Source organism: Hippocampus comes, unplaced genomic scaffold (assembly GCF_001891065.2).
Source record: "Hippocampus comes isolate QL1 unplaced genomic scaffold, H_comes_QL1_v1.1 scaffold174, whole genome shotgun sequence".
In the NCBI taxonomy this organism is placed as follows: domain Eukaryota; kingdom Metazoa; phylum Chordata; class Actinopteri; order Syngnathiformes; family Syngnathidae; genus Hippocampus; species Hippocampus comes.
In genome coordinates this window covers 4,097,594-4,118,440 of record NW_017805983.1, presented here as the reverse complement: position 1 = coordinate 4,118,440, position 20,847 = coordinate 4,097,594, and the positions used below count along the sequence as shown (strand labels likewise).

At 44.0% G+C, this 20,847-nt stretch overlaps 1 protein-coding gene across 1 annotated transcript in view; it reads left to right on the top strand.

Moving 5' to 3' along the window:
- Window positions 1-17: 17 nt before the first annotated feature.
- Window positions 18-20,847, top strand: part of nav1a (neuron navigator 1a) — a 79,235-nt gene continuing 58,405 nt past the window's right edge. Inside the window, exons 1-5 of the mRNA XM_019890889.1 lie at window positions 18-448; window positions 1,133-1,293; window positions 3,607-4,490; window positions 4,862-4,953; window positions 12,809-13,627. Of these exons, the coding sequence (XP_019746448.1) occupies window positions 3,613-4,490; window positions 4,862-4,953; window positions 12,809-13,627 (1,789 nt within the window). The 5' untranslated portion in view covers window positions 18-448; window positions 1,133-1,293; window positions 3,607-3,612. The remainder of the gene's footprint in view (window positions 449-1,132; window positions 1,294-3,606; window positions 4,491-4,861; window positions 4,954-12,808; window positions 13,628-20,847) is intronic.

Below are 20,847 nucleotides of genomic sequence, written 5' to 3'. Positions count from 1 at the left end.
CCCCCCCCACACACACACACACACACACACACACAGCCAAACCACAATCATCCAGCTAATGGACTGGGCGCATGTGCTGTAGCCGGATTTATATTTCATCCCAGACAGGGGCCAACAGGTCCATTACTGGCGGGGAGATAGTGATTGTGATTGGAAGAAGAAGAAAGGGGCAGGGACACGGCTGCAGGCTGTTTTTTTTTTTTTTTTTTTTCCACGGCTGCAGGCGTACTGCGGCAGCAGCAGAGCGGCATGACGTGGTAGTGGAGTAAGTTGTCACATATGGAGACACACACACACACACACACACACACACGGTTGCATCTCAGTGGACCGTGTGCAAGAGGTAGACTGAAGAGTAGCAGAGACAGCGTTTGAGGCAGACTCACTCAGCAGCATGCAGATTGGAGGCAAACTCACTTGCTACTTCGAGTCCTGATGCTTACATCAGGTGAGTGTTGCCTTGTGCTTGTTTTACATTAGATGTTGTTCAGCATCTTCTTTCAAATGTACTAACTTATAGTCGTTATAGTATTTCTTTACCAGTCGTACTTCACGCTCAAATTTGCCAAAGTGTTTGTGGTTGATTTAGGGAGAGGTGATTTGAAAAACAATGACATTGAACAGAGATGAAAAGAGGAGGGTGGGCAAGACATGATGCCATCGGCCTGAGTCAGCTTCATATTGACTGCCTTATGAGTCAGTGTGACACATTGTGTCCATCTGTGACAAATCAGATCGATCTCGATCAAGTCAGAGTCTCACTTTGGTCTTGTTAGCGTGAGTACACTGATCAGTGTGGGGTTGCTGGTCCTGAAAATTTAGCTGACTCATTTTTGGTGTCTGTGAAAACTGAATTGATTGTTTTGCCATTTCACTGCATCCCAAGTCTCAAGAACCATCTCAGGAATTCCTGTGGTTGAGTTCTGAAAAAGTGCTCCAACAATTCTGAAACTGACACGTGTCATCGAAGGTCATTGTATAGTTGTCAGTTGAAGCTATTTTTGTGTGTGAGACATGATTTTACTGCTAAATGAGCAGAAGACTGGCTTTGCACAGGAAAGTGACTTGAATGAGTCACTTTAGTGCGGGCTTCTCTGTGATTGGCTCATAGGGTTGTTTCTGTTTGTCACAGCTTCCTGTCTTGGTGAATGGTTAGATTCTGCAAGCCAATGACTGGGCAGCTGCGCGGATGCAGCAGTGATCCAGGAAAAAACAGCCCATTGTTCCTGGGACGTCAGACAAGTGTGACCTCCCTCCCTGCCCTCCGCCAAAGACATAGGACCCTGCTGGCAGGTAGGACAATCTTTTGGGTCACGGGGTTTGGCGTGTTTTTTTTTTTTTTTTTTTTTTTTTTTTTTTTTAATATCATCAACGGCTCTCCTATGTCTCATCTCATGTCTTTATTAACATGTTGTCACATCCAGGAACACAGTGTTCCACTTGTGTCACAAAACGAGCAAGTTACTAATTAAGGAAGGCCAATTGTGACGGTGTTGTTGTGATTCGTCATAGGGATGTAATTACCATCATATTGTAGAAAAAAAACTACACAGTGACAGATATCCAGCACTCAACCTGATATCAACTGATGTCCTTCAGTTCACAGACTGAGGCATGTGGTACTGGCTCATGTGTTAACTGTGTGATGAGTCAGTGTTCATCACAAGGTTGTCTGTGTGTGTGTGTGTGGGGGGGGGGCAGGAGGGGGGGGCTTGTGATTCTGTGAGCCACAATTTCAGTGAGACCTTGTTTGTAAATTAATTCATTTTGTTATCTTCTCATGCAATGCTTTATTTATAACAGGCCCAAATTGTTTCAGGAATACCGTAGCAAAAGCTATTGCTGTTGACATAATGTCCAGCAGATGTCAGTATCATACTCACGGATTTATGATCATGGCGGGAGATTTGTGCCACAAGTACATGAAAGTCATGGGAAATACAAAAATACGACATATCACTTGTACTTCCATCCATCCATTTTCTAATCTGCTCATCCTCACAAGGGTCGCGAGCTTGCTGGAGCCTATCCCAGCTGTCTTTAGGCAGCAGGTGGGGTACACCTCACCGGGCACACATAGACAAACAACCATTCGTGCTCACAATCACACTTTGGACAATTTGGAGTGTCCATGCATGTTTTAGGAATGTGGGAGGAAACCGGAGTACCCGGGGAAAACCCACACACTGGCACGAGGAGAACATGCAAACTCCACGAAGGAAGACCGGAGCCGGAATCAAACCCTGCACCTCTGCACTGTGAGGCCGGCGTGCTAATCAGTTGACCAGCGTTCCGCTCTCACTTGGACTTCTTTTTAAAAATTTGGTTGGAAATATAATCTCGAGTCAAATAGAAAAAAATTTTGCAACGCCTTTGTTCACTGTGCTTTTTATAGCCGGGAACACCACAAGTACTTTTATGCCTGCAGAGTATTTGTCTACAAAGCATCAAAGACATGTAGTTGGAACGTACTTATATAACTGTGACTTAACAGTTGTAGCCAATTTCCTCATTGCCAAATTAGTTTGACCTTGAATTTGAAGTTGCCTTTTTGTTTTGTAGTGGGAAAAGTGTATGATTTTTTATTTTTATTTTTTGGCATCTTTTGGATGCTCCACCAATAGCTGTATACCTTTTATATACTTTGTGGCTGCACTAGTATGAGTCACAAAGAGAAAACTTCAACCAAAACAACGTGTCACAAATCTATCCACTTGTGAGTGAATGAATTAGATCAACGTAAAACAAATTAAGAATAACAAATAAATGTTCTCGTTTTTAATGCAATATTATTTTCCTCATATTTTCATATTGTTTTTCTGGCCTTAAATGCAGCTTTTAAAAACATTTCTGATGGCTGCTAACACAAAATCTTTCTCCGGTTCCAGTGACATCATATTTTACATGCTGAAACGCTTATGCTAACCCCGCCCCCCAAGTCTCCTGGTAATAAATTTTATGAGGCAGATCAAATCATTTTGCAATCGCTTTCTCTCCCAGATGTTGTGATCCGTCATCAGTTTTCTGTTTCCTTCTTTTTTCTCATTTCTCATCTCTCCGCCTCCCAGCTCCCTTTTCTCCTACAAGGATGCGAATGATACTCTATTACGTTGAAAGCTTTTACTTGAGTAAGATACACACTGCTTCTATTGGCTCTTACAGTTCTTGAGAGCTTTTGGTATTTCCGAACGGGACAATGAGGAGCATTAAACCCAGTGAATAGCAGGACTGGAATGAAAATCGGGTAGACTGGAACGTGCAGAAAGAGAGCAGTGTGTGCTTTTCATTTGATTATGTTGAAACAATCAGCTATCTGAGTACTTTTTAGCTGTTGCCATGAGTATCTGCCTATACACTGGACTTGGATTGCTGTTTGCTGCTTTGTTTGCAGAAGAGCAAGCAGGCAAAATTGATTGCGCGCTTGCTCTAAAGTTGTGCTAAAAACAGGCTTAACTTGTGGCTGCCTTAATGATTCTGTTTCTCATATGTGCTTGCTTCACATGCAGAAGTTTCACCCTGTGTCAGGAATTGATGATTCAATTTTTGTACAAAACATCCTGAGTAACGCATCTGGTTTCTCCTTGGCTTTTGTGACTTCCCCATTAGGTCATTATGAGCGGGGGCGTCAACGTCAGGTCCACCCTTCAGCCCCCTACCCCATCGGGAATCCCGCTCCCACGCGCGTCTTTACCCGTCTCCCACAAAACGGACAGGCACCAAAGGATCAGCGAGCTTCCCAGGGCCTTGACGCCCACCTCGAGACGTACACCCTCACACACACCCACTCAATCTCCATTACTTTGCCCTCGGAGCTCCAGGTTACCTAAGTCATCCGGCAGGGACATTCCGACAAATGTTGGCCTGAAGCCTCCACTCGTCCATCAACCAGGTGGTCAACATGCTTGCCAGACTTCTTCCTTAGCCTACAATAGTCCACTGACTCAGCGCCGTGTGCCTCTGCCACACTCCAAAGACAGTCTGGATCTTGGAAAGCCCACACAGATTCAGACGGATTTTTCACTTGATGGGAATTGTAATAGAAATCTATGCACAAATCAAAACCAAACATGGGGTCCCACCAGCCGACGTCCTCCGCTCCAGTTCAGCAGAGGAGAGCATTCCACTTCCAGGGTGATTAATAATGCCGTGCCAGGAAGTGGGGAAGAGGCTCCAAAATTGGACCCAGCCCAGTCATGTATCTCCGACAATGGCAACAACTACCAACCTCCCGCTCAAACTATCCATCAGGACAGCGTCAACGGTGTCAGTGTCAGCGGTGTCGGTGACTGCGCTGCCCAATCGGATGAGGAGATGGGGACGCCGGAGGATTCAAGTCCAGCTTCCTCTTCCAGTCTTCCGCTGCTTCCACCAGGCATGCCTGCCATGCCTGCGACATGCAAGCGATCTTTAGAGACGCAAAAAGAGTCCGCTACCTCCGAAACGCAAGCTCCGCGAGTCAACATGGCGGCAGTTGCGCCTTTCAGCTTCAGGTTGGCGGTACTCATTCACACACAGTCACCAAGCCATCAGCTGTGACCCATTGTTACTTATATTTCGAGCTACAGACATATTTTATATTTCTCCGCATGACCTCCCATTGTACAGACCACCTAATACCCACTCAGTGTAATGAACAGGAGTCCCAGAGGCTTGTGGGATTCCAGTCTGATTCTTATGTACATGTATTCTACAACAAATCATACACGCAACCATGAACACACTCGGTGTCCACAAGAAAGCCTTTAAGGCAGGTTTTCGTACTCCCTCAAGATAACCAAATGAAGAAAATAATATAAATGCTGCTTGCTGATTGTAAGATGTCAGTACAATGACAGATGTGTTCCGTGTGTTATGTTGACAGGCTGCAGGTGCAGGATGGTGATTTCTCACTGGATGAACTGAGTGACTGTTCATCTGGATCCATAGAGATCTGCTGCGATGACCTGACACCAGGTTAGACAAATTCACTCTTCAAATACAATTGTATGAACTAGCCTAGCAGTTTAATTCTATCTGCCCAGTCGAGTTGAGCGCACTAAATGGCTAAGAGATGGATTTCTGTCATGTCTGAGTGCTACATTTTAGCAGCAAGACACATTTATTGTGACAGTCATACACGTCTTGCCAAACGCTGATATAAGACTCGCATTGTTGGACCTGAATATGCGAAGGGTTGAGCAGCCTCAGTCCAAATAAATGTCCCTTTCTCATCATGCTTTGGCCGCCATGTCTGTCGTAAGGTGGCACAATTTGGAATGTGTGCCTCAGCCCGCAGCTATGCTGACTGCACTGGGTCAAGATGAAGCGATGGAAAGTAGAGTGCTTGGAAGATGACAGTGGTGATGTGGGTCAGTAATGTGATGAAAAGGGTGCACTCACTGCGAGGCAGCGTTACTGGCACATTGGTTTCAACTTTTGAACCCATCCTCCTCTCTTACCGTCTTCTGTCTACATGTATTGTGTATATAATGTTCACCAGGCGGCCCGGTGGCCCAGTGGTTAGCGCGTCGACCTCACAGTGCATAGGTACCGGTTTCAATTCCAGCTCCGGCCTCCCTGTGTGGAGTTTGCATGTTCTCTCCAGGCCTGTGCGGGTTTTCTCCGGGTATCCCGGTTTCCTCCCGCATACCAAAAACATGCACGGCAGGTTAATGGAACACTCTAAATTGTCCCTAGGTGTGAGTGTAAGCGCGGATGGTTGTTTTTCTATGTGTACCCTGCGATTGGTTGGCAACCAGTACAGGGTGTACCAGGCCTACTGCCCGAAGACGGCTGGGATCGGCTCCAGCTTCCCTACGACGCGTGTGACTATAAGTGGATTGGAGAATGGATGGATGATATTCACCTCAAAATGTCAAGTTTTTCATCATTTATTGTTTCAAGGCACCTATTTACATTAGAAAAATGTTACGGAACACCACCGAACAAAAATGTCACAAAAAATAGGACTACAGTGATCCCTCGCTATTTCGCGGTTCGTTTATCACGGCTTCAGTGCATCGCGGATTTTTTCAAACATATTCATTAAAAAAAAATATATATATATATATTTTTTTTTTTCATATACATGTAGTACAGTACTGTACTGTATATGTTGCTCTATGTGACTCTCTGTTGTTTTGCTGACTTTCGCAGCTTCTCCCGGACCGTTTGCGGACTTTTTGCGGACTCAAAATAAAAAATTTTATAAAAACTTTTTTTTTTAAAAATATGTTTACTGTATTTTGTTACTCATAAACTCACCTAACTTATACATATTTAAATTTATTAGTATACAGCATTAAGTCATGTTAATTACTTCAAAATTTACTTCTACATGCATGTATACCATTAAATTTGGCCTTAAATATATTATGTTCATGTACCTATATGGAGGCTGATATATGTACAGAAAACCATGACCAAACTAACCAGATGGAGAAAAAAAAACTTTCTTGTCCTCTTTGACCATCTCGCGGAACAGCCTTTAATTTTTCTGCCTGTCAATATACATGACTGGCATAGATAGATCGACAAAGATATATTGGTAATGAAAAATACACATTTTTGGAGAAATTAAGTGGAATTGGATAATTTCCCGTGGCAACCCTGATGGTCTCTTAGGGCACAGCAGTGTGCCACGGCACCCTGGTTACTGCTCTGTTGGACAAGGGACATATTAACCAAACATAAGTGTGGACACCACAATATGTGGCAGTGTCGCATGATAGAAATGTCAAAAATAGTCTTTTATTGCATCAGTATTCCTGTATGTTAAACCACACATTTGATGATGTTGGGTTGAGGTGTTCTTTTGTAGCCTTTTTAAAACTCTTCTGTTGATTGGTGGTGGGAACTCGTGATGGAGCATACAAGGCCTCTTGCTGTCTTTGCATGATGGATTTGATCATGATCTTGGAAATTGATCTTTCACCGGGGTTTGAAGGGCATCCAATGTGTCTTAGAGCAGTCACAAGGCAAATTTTGCACATGGTGGGATGGGAAAAAAATAACACTGTAAGGAAGAGAGAGGAAGAGCACGTCATGGCAACCGAGTCAATCACTACAAATGAGTTCTATATCTGCTCATATTAAAATAAAAACAACCTTTATCATTTTCTGACCCTGATAAAGACATGGACATTAAATGTGTCTGTAGCACCATATGGTGGGTCAATTTGACCTGAGTCTTACTGACCTTGCCACTCTCTAGAGTTCGTGTGCGTGTGTGTGTGCGCGTGTGCATGTGTGTGCGTGTGTGTGTTTGTGTGTGTGTGTGTGTGTGTGTGTGTGTGTGTGTGTGTGTGTATCTCTGTGATGTGTGAGTAAGTGAGATGGATGGATGGATGTCTGACCATCCACAGATGATGTTTTGCAAGTTTGAATGTTTGGTAGATCAGAACTTTTTCCAGAAAGGGAATTGTCTTTCCATATCTCTGTCTTTCTTGCATGCACACACACCCAAGTTATAATTTATTTCTGGTCCCAGAATACTCTTTTTTTAAGGGTATATAACATATGCACAGAAAACTGACTTATATAAAAAAACACACCCACACCCACACCTACACACACACTCAGACACACACACCTACATACCTGGTTATAATCGGCGGCATCATTTGCACCTCAGATCATGGGAATCAGTACTATGAATGATGAAATTGCTCTTTTTATTTTTATATCGGCTTGAATTGTCAACATCAAACATTAACATTGTGTGCTCTTAATCGGGACACAGTAATGGATGCATTAGTTTGAATGTGAGGTGGAAGAGGAGAAAGGTGGCTTGAATGACTGCTGATACTCCAAATCCCTTTCGACCTCAGGGGTCACTCCCAACGCGGGGAGTCAAGTTATGGCAGAGTCCATCATGTGACAAATCCACCGTCATACGCGCCCTGCTGTAACCAAGCAACCAGCACAGGCATTGTAGCATTGGTGGGACACCCCCGGGGAGTGCAATGAGAACGTCAACACGAAGCCAACCGCAAGAGTACAATTGAAAACAGTCAAAAACAAACATTTTGTCTTTTTTCCCAAGATGCCAGTTGTTGTGGAGCTTTGCATGATTCATAATGTGTGTGTGTGTGTGTGACATTCATCATGCTGTTTTTGTTAGGTTCACATTTTATGCCTCCCAGATACAGTTGCGCTATTGTCACGGATAGGCTGCCTTTAAGTGCCTGAATTCCCCGAATGCTTCAGCCATTGAGTCATGCTGTATATTCTCACTATCCTCATTCATGAGTCAGTGCATCCCGAATGTTTGTTTTCTCAGTATTTGGCCTACAAAGTGGACCCTAATAGTCATGTTAAGTGTGAGTGTAGCTATGCGTCAAAGCCGAGTATTCATTGCGATGTCCGGTGGACCCCCGAGCATTAGCGTGCAGCAGACATAAGCAAGCCAAGCAGGAGGCAAAGCCGTGAGGCAGGATATCCCCTCTCTGTCTTATATGCTTCCTCTGCTTCTCTGGCTCACACACATAAGATCCTTCCTCACCCTGGCCTCATATTCCTTGTCTTCCTCCTCCGATGAGTTTATTCAGTCCAATCTCATTTGTTTTGAGAGCACGCTCTGCGTTCTTGCTGTGCATCTTCACTCACACTTGTAGTCATCATCCCTTTCTTCTCAGGACTACACCCTCGCTTCAAGCTTGTCACACCCCCACCCCAGTCCCCATATTCACACTCAAAAAGAAATGGAATGACATATTTCTCGCTTATGCGCCTGCGTATGCAACCTTATTTTCAGTAACGCCGTGATCGGCTGTTGCAGATAAGACTGGCCATCAATCAAACAAAAATGACATCACTGTTTCTTTATATTTGTTATGTTTTAGTGATAAGTAACCCAACATTTGTAATTCACAACACAAAAATCGCGACTATGCTAAAAAAATAATCGTAACAATGATAAAAACTTTACTTTTGGATATCCGTGCCTCAAACGGGGGGTGGGGGGATACAACTCTTGGTGGCCGGGCAGCGGCTGGATTGATCGTTAGTGAAATGGATGTCCGTAGGTACTTTGTTATGTAACTGACTGTCACAGTCATCTCTGCATTTCGAAACTGCATTTTCTATTTCCTCGGGTAGTCTCTGTGTGATATTAAAATTGGTTTGTTGAACTGAAACCATTGTGTGTGATAAATATGCAAAGAACACAGAAATCAGGAAGGGGCCAACTATTTTTTACCAGCACGGTAACTTATGTCACAGTGCAGCATGTGGACAGACAATCCCACAAACTTGAGGGAACATGTTACCAAAATTGAGAGCAATAGCTCAGTCACTTGCAAAATATGCAAACCTGAGTTCAAATACAATAAAAGCATACCTAAAATAGGAACAATGAAAGAAAAAATGTGCCAAGTTTCTTTGAGCTGTACTAGGATGTCGTGTCTTACAACATGCTATGCAACAAAACACAAGATAAGAACGGCAGGTTCGAAGAAAAAAACATGCGCAAGGCTCCTACCAATAACTTTCTTCAGTGTAATGTAAGTCTTATTTTTCATAGCTTGTTTTTAATGTTTTGTTTGGAAAAAAACGCTCTACTGTGCCGACAAATACAAATAATGTCATGGATTTATCAACTTGGACTTGAATGTCATCACATTACAGTCGACTTCAGAAAGTCTTTAATTGTTTGCCCCCCCCACTGTCGAGATAGACTAGTGAATCTGTTTAAAACTATTCTGAGACACTTTCCTTCCTTCCTTCTGCGCAATTGCGTGTCTCTGCTGCTTGCTCCACGTGTGTGTGTGTGTGTGTGTGTGTGTGTGTGTGTGTGTGTGCGTGCGTGCGTGCATGCGTGCGTGTAAGCATTTTCCCCAGGTCTGAGCCAATTTCCCAAGGTTTTAGCCAGTGGCCAGCCCATTCCACACAAACACAAATATCGAACATGCCGAATGTGTGTGCGATAAGTGATACATTGCAAAGTTAAATACCAAGTGCTGGCATCTGTCGCGCACTCAAGCTGCCAGCTTCTCTGATCTCGGGCCAGATTGCTCAGGTAACTTGCACACTCCCGACAAGCCGTGTGCTGTGTGTATCAACGTGTGTGAGTATAAAGAAAGTATGTTTATGTCCGCTGTATATTAAAATGATTAGTCAGCAGAGTTTAAGAGAGCACTGCAACAAATAAGTAGCTGTGTGCTGTAAACACACCCTGAACACGGTGTGTGTGCTTTTAAAGCACCAGTGAGTGCGTGCGTGTTCCCCCCCTGTGCTACACAGTCCTGCCTTGTTTGCGACCGCTCTCATTTCACAAACCGTAACCCGTCTGGGAGGTATAAGCGCAGATGTACAGCACCTATTAACCTGAAATTGCACCCTTCATCCACAAACTTTTCTGCCACAGGCACCAGCCCCCCCAAACTGTCACTGCACACAGCTTTGACCTCAGTGTGCAGGCTTCAACATTGCCCCTTTGAATAAAGTTTGCTGACTCTAGCTAATGGGTTTAAGCAGACAACAGCCAATGTTCAGTATGTTTTGCATGATCGCTAAATGAACCTTTATCAATCTTCATTAACTATTAATGTGTGTTCTTTATAATGCTCTTGACAACCAGTACCAATCGGAGCTTTTGGACAGTGTTTGGCTTGAATTAATTAGTCTCAAAGTTTTAGTGTCCCTTTGAATCGTTATTTGTCATGCAAGACATTGTTTTTTCCTAATTTTATGCTTCCAGTTTGATGTGGTAAAAGTCTGGGAACATGAGCGTGACTGTGCCCAATTGCCCCAAAGCAAAGTCAACAGTAGGCATGCTTCGATGAGTCTAGTGTGGAAGAAAAACTTGTCAATCCTTGCCTCAATCACAACAGGCGTTAAATGAGTGAGAGGAGAGATTATTTGAGTCTCATCAGTGTCTTCTGACCTCACACCTTCAACGCAGGTTAGAGGTGAGAGCGAAGAGCTGATTGAAGTCTCGAGTGACCAGTAAACAAGCAAATATAGTTGCCTAACAGCCGATAGTTCGTTCATTGGCGCATAGATTTCCTCCAATAGGACGATGACCAGGTTCCTAACACAATTCAAATAAAAGCCCTGACCTATAAGGAGACTGCATGCAGATTGTTTCCTGTAAACACTTTTATTGATTTCTTTGCACCATAAGGGATTATGCTTTGCCATCATTACTAGCCCTAATGGAATAGATGCTGTTTATATGTTTATGGCACTCTGTACAATCAGCTCTCAATTTATCCAACAGCAGAAGATGACTCAAGAATAGATTTTTCACATCTGAAACCAAGTTTCTCGAGCTGGGATGTCCAGTGGAATGAAGTGTTGGAGTTGAACATGCCGGAGTATTACTGAATCCCTAGATGGGGGCTTCTTTGGCCTTGTCTCACCAATGTGACACATGGGGAAAGACAGACCCACGCACACAGAGCACACACATTACATGCACATTCACGAGAAGCACAGACCGAAATATCTACGCCAGCACCCACGCATGCACTTGTGCTTGTTTTAAACTGACGTGTTATCACAATGGCCGGGAAATGGATGAAATTGTGCAGCCATAGTTTAATGGCTCGTGCATCGAGAATGGGTGTTGTGGTGTGGCTTTGGACGAAGGATGGAGTGGGAGGAAGGAAATGGAGATGAGTGGATAGTTGATGTAATGCAGGTGGAGTTTGTGCTGATTATTTCAGGGCTGTTGGGTTACTGATTAAAGCGAAAGCCTGTAAGCCTGGCCATTCTTCTGCATTTGGGGTTTGCTTAATGTCCCGTTAAACCTGCAGTCCTATGATAATTTAAGAGAATCACGGGTGGGCTTCCTGTGGTTAACACACTTAACCAAGTCTGAATGTGAAGGGATGAATGGAGCAGCAAATGTGATTATTCTGGCGGCAGTATTTGACATTGAGCATCAGTGCAGTCACATTGCTCAGATGATTGAACTGCTTGTGAATATTAAAGGATGAAAAAATATAACAGGTTACAGGTTTCTAATGAGCGCAAACAACATTTTAAAGGAGGATGTGAAAAAAGTTTTTTTTTTTTCATACAGGCACCAAAGAGTTTAATTTCAATGCAGGTAATTTATTGCCAAACCCTTGTTTGGACCGCACTGCACAGCATCTGCGGTGAGTGTGAGAGATTTTCTACATTTAGTTGACAATGCTTTTTCGGATGACATTTGTAAATCAGGTGACTTTAATTCATGTAAGAAGGGGAAAAAACCAAGAGGGGAAGGGAGGGATGGATGAATCAGCCAGTAGGAGGAGGGCGAGCCAGAGACAACAAGATAGAAGGAAGGCTCGCAGAGGACAAAGTAGAAGGCGGGTGAATGAGCCAGGGGGGGTTAGTTTTAACAAACCAGCAAGCGAGGCACAAGCAGAGGGAGGAGAGACGGTGAAGAGGCGGGTGTTGCTGCTGTTGCGACTGCTTCTCCTGTCAGTTGGCCGCTGCCCGCCTCACAAGCAGGAGGGGATGCAGAGCAGGAACCAAGCGGAGTGCAGACAGAGGGCGGCCAGTGAGCGCTGCGTTTTGTTTCAGCGCTTCCATTGTCATCTGTGAGGTGCTCTATGAGGAGGTGTGTTTACACTATGGACGCCAATCTGCAGATCCATGGATTGTAAAATGTGAGTAAAGGAAACTGCTGCTGCCAATCTGCACTGATGCATTGGCCGTTTTTAAGTGAGAGTTCTTGCACACCAGGGAATCTGGCATGTCCGGTGTGCTTCCACAGAGGCAGCAAATCAAGACGACCCTGGTGTTTTTAGCTCTTCGTCTCCCATCCTTCTCACCATTTATTCTAGTCTGCTTTTGTGTATATCAGAGCATGCCCCTGTCCTTTGGCTCTCTACAGGAGGGATGCTGGAGGCTAGCGTGGCTAACATTAGCATGACAGCCAAGCCCAGGCAGCTGGACTTCAGGACTTCTGCGGTTTCCAGCCAGGATTCTTCAGCCCATTCCATGGCCTCAAGGAAGCCCCCAGCAAAACCATCTGCTCTACCCCAGGGACCCCCACGTCCCTCCAGGTCAGAGCTGAAGGTCTACCGCCCAGCTGCTGGAGCGATCCCCGTTCCGGTCTCAAATCCATCCAAGCTACGCAAGCAGCGATCACTGAGCAACTTGGCTGTGTTCACTGACGCTGAGAAAAAGCTCCACCTGTACCAGAGTCCCAGGTGGAACGATGACTCAACCCCCCCCGGCTCCGGCACCAACAAAGAAGGGAAGACTACGGCAGGTCGGCCCGTGAGTGGCAAAGCCTCATTATCCAGAACACTTTCAACGTCAGAGCAGTCCCTCTTCCAAGGGAAGCCCAAACCATTCAACTCCCAAGCAGTGACATCAAGTTTGGGCAAGGCGAGCCGAATCCCAGCCCCTGGAAAACCACGGGGACCTTACGCCGAGGTGAAGCCCATTAGCAAAACCTGTGAGGCAGTCCATAGTCCAGGACCAGAACTTGTTGAGAACCCAGTTAAGGCTAATGGAGCCGGTGGTACAGGCAATAATGGCACAAAAGTTGGGGACAAGGGAAGATCTGGTGCCCTTGTCAATGAGGACAAGAAAGAGAATGAGGTGGCAGAAGGGCAAGATGATAACACCTTTTTGAAGGTCGACCCAGAGTTAGTGGTGACAGTTCTGGGGGACCTGGAGCAGCTGCTGTTCAGCCAAATGCTTGGTGAGTGCACTCTCTTCTAGGCCTGCTATGCTTTGGGTCAAGCATGAGACCAACATCACTTCGGAAATGTCTCTATTTGTAGTCCATAAATATCTTTTATTTTCTTATTGATTTTTGTTCTAAAGTACTGTTGGGGTTGACTGCTCGATGGTAAATAATCTCACCATGCTGTCCATATTGGCTTTAACTGTAAAACGGTGAAATGTTGCATGGCTAGTTATGTCAATGCCTTCTTGTTTGGCCCAGATGACATAAGCCGTTTCAAATGATTATCATTGCTTTTTTTTTGTTGATTCATGAGCTGGCATTGAAGCGAGTGGTTCTGACCTGCTCCAAACAACAAAGTATGCAGGAAAAGTGGTTAAGATTGCATGACTGTCTGTGTCTTATGTGTTGTGTTATAGTATTTTGTTATTTTATGTTAACTGTTCTGTAAATCGCTTCGTTACAGCTGAAGCTGTCGTGAAAGCGCTGTATAAATAATATGTATTGTATTGTATTGTATTGTATTGTATTGACCTACCAAATAGCATCTGAGCATATATTCATGTTTAAGTATGTTTACCTTGTCTGCATTCATGGTTAACGCGAGCGTTGTCAGTTGGTCAACAGAGCGTCAGCTTATTGAGTCAGGCTCCAGTCACAGTGGGCTACGTATTTAGCCTCGTACCACTCCCACTCCGCCCTCATGTCTGACCTCCAACCTCCCCTTTTATGTCCATTGATCTCCAGGCTATGGACAGATGGTCACCATCTACCTACCTACCGCCTCCTCCTCCCCCTGTTACCGCGGGCAACGTTTAGGAGAAGAAATTAGTCATGTACTTACTCATTTTGCCAACAGTGGTAGAAATGTCAGTTTTTAAAACTCTTCAGATTTAATATCATTCAAAGAAATCTGTTTGATATTGTCAAATTCTTGTCCTGCACAGCCCCACATTCCCAGCCCGTGTCACCTTACCCTTGCAGTGTGTGTGCGTGTGTGCGTGTGTGTGCGCGCGCGTGTGTGTGTGTGTGTGTGTGTGTGTGTGTGTGTGTGTGTGTGTATACCTGCTGTAAAGGGGTACAGTATGGTTTGTGGAGTGACTTTGCTTGTAGTCACAATCCTTGTTTTGATGCCACACCTATAATCTTGAAAGCCAGGCAGGGCGAGGATGAGGGAATGAAGGGGAGGCGAGAATGTCCATATATTAACATGTGCATGAAGGAATACCTGTATAGAATTATTGCCAAAAAATAATGATAAATGCCACTGGCTCAAAGTTGTGCAGGAATAGACTGATGCTTTTTTTTTTTTCTGCAGTCTTTTGTCACACAAAGCACAGCAGGTGTGTGGGCGAAGTGCCCGTAGGCGCTCGAGTTTTGACGTCTGCCTTTGGAGAGGCTAATTGTAACGTGCGCTGTTGCTTGCGGCTGTGAACGCATCTTTTATCATATCCTCATTTCCACTGGGACGTGAAGCTAATCGGTTTCGGCTCTGCACGCTCTGTCATATAGGAAGATACATTATATGCAGTTTCTCCTCAGTACGCTATCTCATTTGCCCGTTCTTAAATTGATGCGTCCTGTTCTGTGTTATATTAAGATAAATCTTTTACTTGACCCCCATCCTCTTAGCCTTGTCCTGTTTGCTTCTGGCATTGAAATGGGCTCCATCTTGTTTTGTGACAGCTAGCAGTATGCAATGTGACAATGTCCTTTCCAGATGAGCCTTTAGCACTAGGCAAAGATAATGTAGGACACCACTGAGGTCCAATCGAAATGTGGTAACCCACTTCAAATTAAATTGACCAAATGTCTTATTATGCTTATTATGAGAAAAGTCCCAAGATGAGTATGGGGGTGTTAGTATTTCAGGACGGAATACACTAACACTGTATCCCTCGACAAAGGTAAACGTCTAAATGAAAGCCCCATTTGGTAATAACATAAAATAATCGAGTAATAGCATCCTTGTTTTAAATGAGTGTATGCATATGTTGCACATTTTTATCCCACTCAGCATTAACAAGCCAAGCATCAGTGGTGCGCTGGTCAGCTGTGTGCTCAGTGGCATTAGCTTTATCTCTCATAAGTGCAAAATAATGCAAGCGGGGGCTAGGGCCCCTTAGCGGTCGCAGCCAGTTGTGAAACTCCAATTATCCGGTCACCTTCAGCCAATCAATGCGCCAGAACAAAAGTGGAAGCCAGCAGAAAATGGCTTTCATTCAAATGATGCGCACTATATGAACCAAAATAGGAAGAAACATCATGCTCTCAATTGAAGCCGAAAACCAGTCAGCTGATTTAGGCCTGATCCATCATGAGAAAAGATTGAAGATTAGTGTCAGTTTTTCCCTAATAGGGACAATTGGCCAGTTCCACCAATGAGTGATTAAGAGATTTTTGTTAATTGGATGTAGAGAATTACTGAATTTGATTTGTGGTCTATGAGTAGCACATGTGGACTTGGGAGTACTCATCTTCAGAAACGCAAAATAATGCGTACATACATCCAGCGGAGCCTAATTGATTGGTTTAACCGTTCGGTTTCATAAACCTTGCTAATAAAATTCATTACAGGAGCTCACCTCGATTTGAATGTTGCATAGGCTGTTGGATTGCTTCGGTTCAATTGCATTTGAACCTCAGATGTCTTTTTTTTAATGACACCTTCGGGTTCCATCCAGTACCCTTAATGAGGTGTGTGTGTGCGTGTGTGTGTGTGTGGTGTGTGTGAGAGAGAGAGAGAGAGAGAGAGAGAGAGAGGTGGGGGGGGGAGCAATCCCTCAAGCATGGGCCTTTCTCAGCATGAGAGGATCTGTTCTAAGATTCAGCAAGTGCTCAGATTAGTCTTTGCATCAAGATAATGAAAAGATTCAGCCTCCATTGCACTAATCACAGATCTATGATCCTGGAAAAGACCATCAAATTTAAAGGGCATTACAAGTCAAAGCCGAAAGGACATCTGTTTGGATCGAGATTTGGCTTGATGGGGAGTTTTACTTCATGAAGAGCAGATACTGCAGATTTAGGTTAAAGATCACAAGTGTCGTTTTTACATGTGTATTTTCACTGTCGGCTGAGCCCAGGGCGCCCGTACTGACCACAGATACAGTAAAAGACAATGGAGCGACACATGCGTCCTTAAAGGTCGCCTTGAATACCAATGTGCTTCCACAATGCGACAGTGTGTGTATGCGGGCGTGTTTGTGCATGCGAAGGTCTCTCCAGCATCCTTGGCAGCTGTCTGGAGAACAATGATTACTTCAGAGGAGCAAATTTAAAAAAAAAAAAAAGTCGAAGAAATGACTTCCGCGTGTGCCACTAATAGTGTTGTCATATGTTCCCCTGTCTCTATTGTAGGCTCATTCATTTTGGCTACTTTTCATGCATACTCGGCCTGCCTAATTGCACTCATATCGCTGAGTCTTTCTTTGCCGCGTTCGACATTCCAGGCAGTCGGCGCCTCATTGAGGAGGTAACGACACAACAAATAGACACGCTTGCGACATGAAGTGTCCTTTCAGTCCTCCTGCATCCTCTTCAATTCACTCAACTACGATGATAGTTGATGGGACCCAGCACTGTGTCGCCACTCAGACAGCAGAGCAGATACTTGTGACCGACAAAGCACAAGTTGTACTTTAAAAGGGATTGTGTCATCTTGACCCATTGTGGTTGACGATGGTGACCATGAGCAATATGAATACATGCATCATTACGTGTACAATTACTCCCAATGGTTGTACATGTGTGCGTTTGTGTGCTCTTTGCAATGTGTTGTGGTGATTCTCGGAGCCATTGCATTAGTGCTGTCTGCTTCCTGACATCCTCCACCCAAATTCTATTACAGCGCTTCTTGTTTTTGTCTCATCAGCTCTTGCACAACACATGGAGTATTATATACTGTACGTTATGTGTATATGTTTCAGAGGGAGACTAGCAAGATCGATAGATACATTGGATGTTGGAAAATTTGTCTAGAATAAATTAGTCAAGAGCCACTTTGGTTAGATATTATCACAACATAGAAAAGCATGACTCCTTCTAATGTATTTTGCTCTCTATACATTTTCATACTGAGCAGTTTCGGAACTTTAATGTCAGCTGATGTAACACATTTGTATGATCTGAATTGTGTGAGGGATGAAGGCATGAAAGAGTGTTATGTGGGCCACCTTGTGATGAATAGTATTAGTCTTGTCACGTTGTTCTATTTGCGTATTCCTCTTATGATGGCTCTCAGATAAAAGTGCTCATTGTGACAGGATCTTTGTTGTTGCTGCAGGGGCACTGTACCATACACAAAAATTACGAATAAATACAACTCAGGCATACCTGACAAGTGTTGCATTGGATTAAGTCATTTGTTTTCCTCGCTACGAAGGACAGCATTACTGTTTTCTAAGTATATAGGGCAGAGGTTAAGAAGATGGCATTTACGTGCCTGTGTTTACATTTGGTCCAATTTTCAGTGCCTGGACTCAGTGCCAGGCCTGGACTAGTGGGATGAATGAATGTCTTATCTTTGTGCTAAACTCCTCAAGCTTTTCATCTCTCAATATGTGTTCTTGCCAAATGGTTGGTTGGCACGTTGCTTTGTTGTACTTATAGGAGCTCTTTGGGAATAAAAGTACAGTATGGTGTTGTGTGCTGCCTTGCATTGTTGATATGATTTCAAATATCTATGGTCGCAGATGTGTCTGAATATTCTTTTTTCATTCCTCTTGAAAAGTATTGGAATCCTAGAATGTGTCAGTGGAATGGTCGGGTCCACATTTGTTGTCAGTCCAATTCTTTTGCTTTGGTTTTGCAGCACCAATACAGTATACTGCACAACCAGCAGACTGGTTGACACTAATGTCAAGCAGCAGACTATACTAACTTGGATAAGCATGCTTACATTGCTTTAGGTCAAGCTATAACTAAACAGAGCTTCCATTTTTCTTTCCAATCGTCACATATTAGATAACCGTTTCTCCACTTTTAGAGGCCCATCACTTGACTTCTTTGAAAAAGGAGTGCTTTTCAGTACTGTATTACTTTTTCCTCCATGTGCACAGATTGTCATGGTTTTGTCATGGGAAGTTCGCTATTCACGCAGTGTGTACAGAGAGGCGCTATTGTGCCATCATCACATACCTGCTTATCACAGGTGGTGTGTGTGTGTGTGTGTGTGTGTGTGTGCGTGCGTGCGTGCGTGCGTGCGTGCGTGCGTGCGTGTGTGTGTGTGTGTGTGGGGGGGGGGGGGCGCATGTTTATCCACCGAGTCCAGATGCGCAGAAATTCCAGCATGTTGTAGTGCTTCCTGTTTTGCAAACTGACGTCACGAGAGAGATGTGACGTGAGAAGTTCGGGATGATGATGATGATGATGATGAGATGGGGAACTGAAATGGGGAAGGGTGAATCATGCTGACCAATCATGCTCAGCAGGATAAAGATTGAAAAGTAAACACAAAACAAGAAGAATGACACTTGGGTATTTACAGTAAAACACCACATAGTTTATTTAACCTTTCAGTCCGCTAGCTTAATGCGAGCGCTAATTATCATCCATGTCACGGTGCCTTAACCATTAGAGCAACTGACTTAAAACAAAGAGTGCAGCAGTATGTACATCAATAATCTAACAGTACTTGTATTCATATATTCTTCACCCTCCGCGTATAACGGCCCAATATTAGTGCTGTACTGTTGAGCTGAGAGAGGAGTTGAAGCATTTTTATGAATCGCACCAAGTTGTAGGCAGGGCACTACTCGTTGCAATGTGATTGGCTGCTCCATCCGAGCAGGTTTGCATGCAGCAGGTAGTCATAATACATAAACTTTAGTTTTCAGCAAATAATGATTAACTTTGAATTTTATGGCTGCGACACATGCCAAGCAAGCTGGGACAGGTGGCAAATCATTGTATTCCGCTTTTATTTATGTTTATCACAATGTCCCAACCTCATTGGAATTGGGTTTTTAATTTGAGGTTCAACTCTTCACGGAACAAATTAAACTTGTATCTCAAAACACCACTGTGTGCTGTGAGCATAAATGCTCTTTTTTTAATGGTCTGTAACACTCCACATTCTTCATTGCGAGGGGGCAAACCCGAACACCAGCGATGTAAACGACAATTGGGCGCAGAGGCTTTACACACTTCTCTTTGTTTGAATCCTGTCGGTCACTTGCCAAGAGTACAGAATGCTGTCATGACTTTTTACCAGCACTAAAGTGACCGTGAGAAGTGTGCACCTACTTTCTAAAATAAAATTTAAAAATGCCAATGTTTTTTTTTTTTTTTTTGTAGCTTCAGCCAAGCTGAACCACCCCAAAATATTCTTTACATCATCACTGCATAGCCTGAGGAGTTTCTCGTGACAGTAACATATACCGTATGCGCATGTACATGGATCAGACAAGAAAGAGGAAAGAGTCGAAGCGGGGTGCCATTACTCAAATCTCGTTTTGGGCAAAACTGGTGCTCTCACTGATGAATGACTCAATAGAATCAGGAAAGGACGCAGCACTACTACACTCAAACCTCGACAAGGTCAAAACCATTAGTCTACCTTTGGGGAGTTTCTGTCTGGCTAATGGACAGAAGAGACAAGCGACCCAGGGGAACAAAATAAGTACACAGCAGTTTCTTGGCAAAATCCCTGCACGCCATCTACTTTTTTTTTCTTTTTATTCCTTACTTCTTACTTCCTCTTGTCTTTCATTTCACTTCTTGACTGTATATCAACCAAACCGAAACGCTGTCTCACCACACAACCTTGTTACGATTTAACTTTTCGAGGTTAAATATATGAAGACTAGTATGACACACTGAGGCCAGTGGGATGTTTTTTTTCCCCCCCCTTCGTAACACAGACATGGAGCCCGCATGCACGCGAGCTTGAAAACACATACACAGGCGCTTAAACGAGATCAGTGTGATTCATGTGCACCCCTGGGGAGCAGCCGGCTCTGACAAGGATATTTGCATTTCAAATCCCCCATCACCATCACCATCCGAAATGTCCCAGCTGGGACCACCGGGGCCAGAACAGATGCTGGCCAGTAAGCATTTTACGGATGTGCACGCTTAAACAAGCGCGTGCACAGTCATCCAGACTGTATCCAATCAATTTGATGTTAATGTTAAGCAAAGCCCGCATTTAGGGGTAATTAAAAGTGTTCAATTAAGGCCTACATCTGTGTGTGTGTGTGTGTGTGTGTGTGTGTGTGTGTGTGTGTGTGTGT